Source organism: Brachycentrus maculatus, unplaced genomic scaffold, assembly GCF_059751285.1.
Source record: "Brachycentrus maculatus isolate JH-2025_06_01 unplaced genomic scaffold, ASM5975128v1 h1tg000070l, whole genome shotgun sequence".
Lineage (NCBI taxonomy): Eukaryota > Metazoa > Arthropoda > Insecta > Trichoptera > Brachycentridae > Brachycentrus > Brachycentrus maculatus.
The window spans coordinates 1,337-4,660 of NW_028280824.1; the positions used below are offsets into that span (position 1 = coordinate 1,337).

Consider the following 3,324-nt stretch of genomic DNA (forward strand, 5'->3'; position numbering starts at 1 on the left):
TTAATCAAAAATGACTAACCATTATCTACATGCAAGTAAATAAATAGTGTAAATATCTTTTAAAAAATGGTTATATGTAAATATATATATATATATTTAAATATATAAATATATATATATATATATATATATATATATAAATATATATATATATATATATCTGCCCTCCAGATCTGATTTTTATTTTGGTACTGTGTGTTGTGCAATAATTTTATTTTTGTTTTCAGATTTAATTAGAAGTGTAACAAGATCTTCATGTTCAGAGAATATCAAGCACATTTCTTTTGACAATGTTGGTGAAATTATATCTTCGTGTTCAATGAAACGGAATATATCTAATATATCACTACATGCAGAAGAGAAAAACTTCCCTTGTTCAGAGTGTCATAACAAATGTTTATCAAAAAGGAAAAACAAGAGACACATGTCAATTCTAATTGGTGAGAAACCCTTCTCTTGTTCAGAGTGTAATTACAAATGTTCTCAGAAAGTGCATTTAAAGAGTCACATGTCCGCTCACACTGGTGAGAAACCCTTCTCTTGTTCAGAGTGTGATTACAAAAGTTCGGAGAAAGGAACGTTAAAGAAGCACATGGTAATTCACACTGATGAGAAACCCTTCTCTTGTTCAGAGTGTGATTACAAAAGTTCGTGGAAAGGAACATTAAAGAAGCACATGGTAATTCACACTGGTGAGAAACCCTTCTCTTGTTCAGAGTGTGATTACAAATGTTCGGAGAAAGGAATGTTAAAGAGGCACATGGTAATTCACACTGGTGAGAAACCCTTCTCTTGTTCAGAGTGTGATTACAAATGTTCGGAGAAAGGAGTGTTAAAGAGGCACATAGTAATTCACACTGGTGAGAAACCCTTCTCTTGTTCAGAGTGTGATTACAAATGTTCGGAGAAAGGAATGTTAAAGAGGCACATGGTAATTCACACTGGTGAGAAACCCTTCTCTTGTTCAGAGTGTGATTACAAATGTTCGGAGAAAGGAAACTTAAAGAAGCACATGGTAATTCACACTGGTGAGAAACCCTTCTCTTGTTCACAGTGTGATTACAAAAGTTCGGGGAAAGGAACATTAAAGAAGCACATCGTAATTCACACTGGTGAGAAACCCTTCTCTTGTTCAGAGTGTGATTACAAAAGTTCGGAGAAAGGAACGTTAAAGAAGCACATGGTAATTCACACTGGTGAGAAACCCTTCTCTTGTTCAGAGTGTAATTACAAATGTTCACGTAAAGTGAATTTAAAGAGACACATGTCAACTCACAGTGGTGAGAAACCCTTCTCTTGTTCAGAGTGTGATTACAAATGTTCGGAGAAAGGAATGTTAAAGAGGCACATGGTAATTCACACTGGTGAGAAACCCTTCTCTTGTTCAGAGTGTGATTACAAAAGTTCGGAGAAAAGAACGTTAAAGAAGCACATGGTAATTCACACTGATGAGAAACCCTTCTCTTGTTCAGAGTGTGATTATAAATGTTCTCAGAAAGTGCATTTAAAGAGACACATGTCCGCTCACACTGGTGAGAAACCCTTCTCTTGTTCAGAGTGTGATTACAAAAGTTCGGAGAAAGGAACGTTAAAGAAGCACATGGTAATTCACACTGATGAGAAACCCTTCTCTTGTTCAGAGTGTGATTATAAATGTTCTCAGAAAGTGCATTTAAAGAGACACATGTCAGCTCACACTGGTGAGAAACCCTTCTCTTGTTCAGAGTGTGATTACAAAAGTTCGGAGAAAGGAACGTTAAAGAAGCACATGGTAATTCACACTGGTGAGAAACCCTTCTCTTGTTCAGAGTGTGATTATAAATGTTCTCAGAAAGTGCATTTAAAGAGACACATGTCCGCTCACACTGGTGAGAAACTCTTCTCTTGTTCAGAGTGTGATTACAAAAGTTCGGAGAAAGGAACGTTAAAGAAGCACATGGTAATTCACACTGGTGAGAAACCCTTCTCTTGTTCAGAGTGTAATTACAAATGTTCACGTAAAGTGAATTTAAAGAGACACATGTCAACTCACAGTGGTGAGAAACCCTTCTCTTGTTCAGAGTGTGATTACAAATGTTCGGAGAAAGGAATGTTAAAGAGGCACATGGTAATTCACACTGGTGAGAAACCCTTCTCTTGTTCAGAGTGTGATTACAAATGTTCGGAGAAAGGAAACTTAAAGAAGCACATGGTAATTCACACTGGTGAGAAACCCTTCTCTTGTTCACAGTGTGATTACAAAAGTTCGGGGAAAGGAACGTTAAAGATGCACATGGTAATTCACACTGGTGAGAAACCCTTCTCTTGTTCAGAGTGTGATTACAAATGTTCAGGGAAAGGAATGTTAAAGAGGCACATGGTAATTCATACTGGTGAGAAACCCTTCTCTTGTTCAGAGTGTGATTATAAATGTTCTCAGAAAGTGCATTTAAAGAGACACATGTCCGCTCACACTGGTGAGAAACCCTTCTCTTGTTCAGAGTGTATTTATAAATGTTCTCAGAAAGTGTATTTAAAGAAACACATGTCAATTCACACTGGTGAGAAACCCTTCACTTGTTCAGAGTGTGATTACAAATGTTCGGAGAAAGGAATGTTAAATAGGCACATAGTAATTCACACTGGTGAGAAACCCTTCTCTTGTTCAGAGTGTGATTACAAAAGTTCGGAGAAAGGAACGTTAAAGAAGCACATGGTAATTCACACTGGTGAGAAACCCTTCTCTTGTTCAGAGTGTAATTACAAATGTTCACATAAAGTGAATTTAAAGAGACACATGTCAACTCACAGTGGTGAGAAACCCTTCTCTTGTTCAGAGTGTGATTACAAATGTTCGGAGAAAGGAATGTTAAAGAGGCACATGGTAAAGAGGCACTTGTTCAGAGTGTGATTACAAATGTTCGGAGAAAGGAATGTTAAAGAGGCACATGGTAATTCACACTGGTGAGAAACCCTTCTCTTGTTCAGAGTGTGATTACAAATGTTCGGTGAAAGGAGTGTTAAAGAGGCACATAGTAATTCACACTGGTGAGAAACCCTTCTCTTGTTCAGAGTGTGATTACAAATGTTCGGAGAAAGGAATGTTAAAGAGGCACATGGTAATTCACACTGGTGAGAAACCCTTCTCTTGTTCAGAGTGTGATTACAAATGTTCGGAGAAAGGAGTGTTAAAGAGGCACATAGTAATTCACACTGGTGAGAAACCCTTCTCTTGTTCAGAGTGTGATTACAAATGTTCGGAGAAAGGAATGTTAAAGAGGCACATGTCAACTCACACTGGTAAGTAACCCTTCTCTTGTTCAGAGTGTGATTACAAACGTTCGG

General features: G+C 37.4%; 1 protein-coding gene across 1 annotated transcript; it reads left to right on the forward strand.

Moving 5' to 3' along the window:
• The first annotated feature begins 233 nt into the window (after positions 1–233).
• Positions 234–3,077, forward strand: LOC148311176 (uncharacterized). The gene has a single exon (XM_088257022.1). It carries the CDS (start codon positions 320–322, stop codon positions 2,888–2,890), a length of 2,571 nt encoding a protein of 856 aa, XP_088113148.1. The 5' UTR covers positions 234–319; the 3' UTR covers positions 2,891–3,077.
• Positions 3,078–3,324: the final 247 nt, after the last annotated feature.

What these genes read in the sequence shown, in the direction of transcription:
- LOC148311176 (XM_088257022.1), top strand. Translation starts at nt 320, where the DNA reads ATGAAACGGAATATATCTAATATATCACTACATGCAGAAGAGAAAAAC.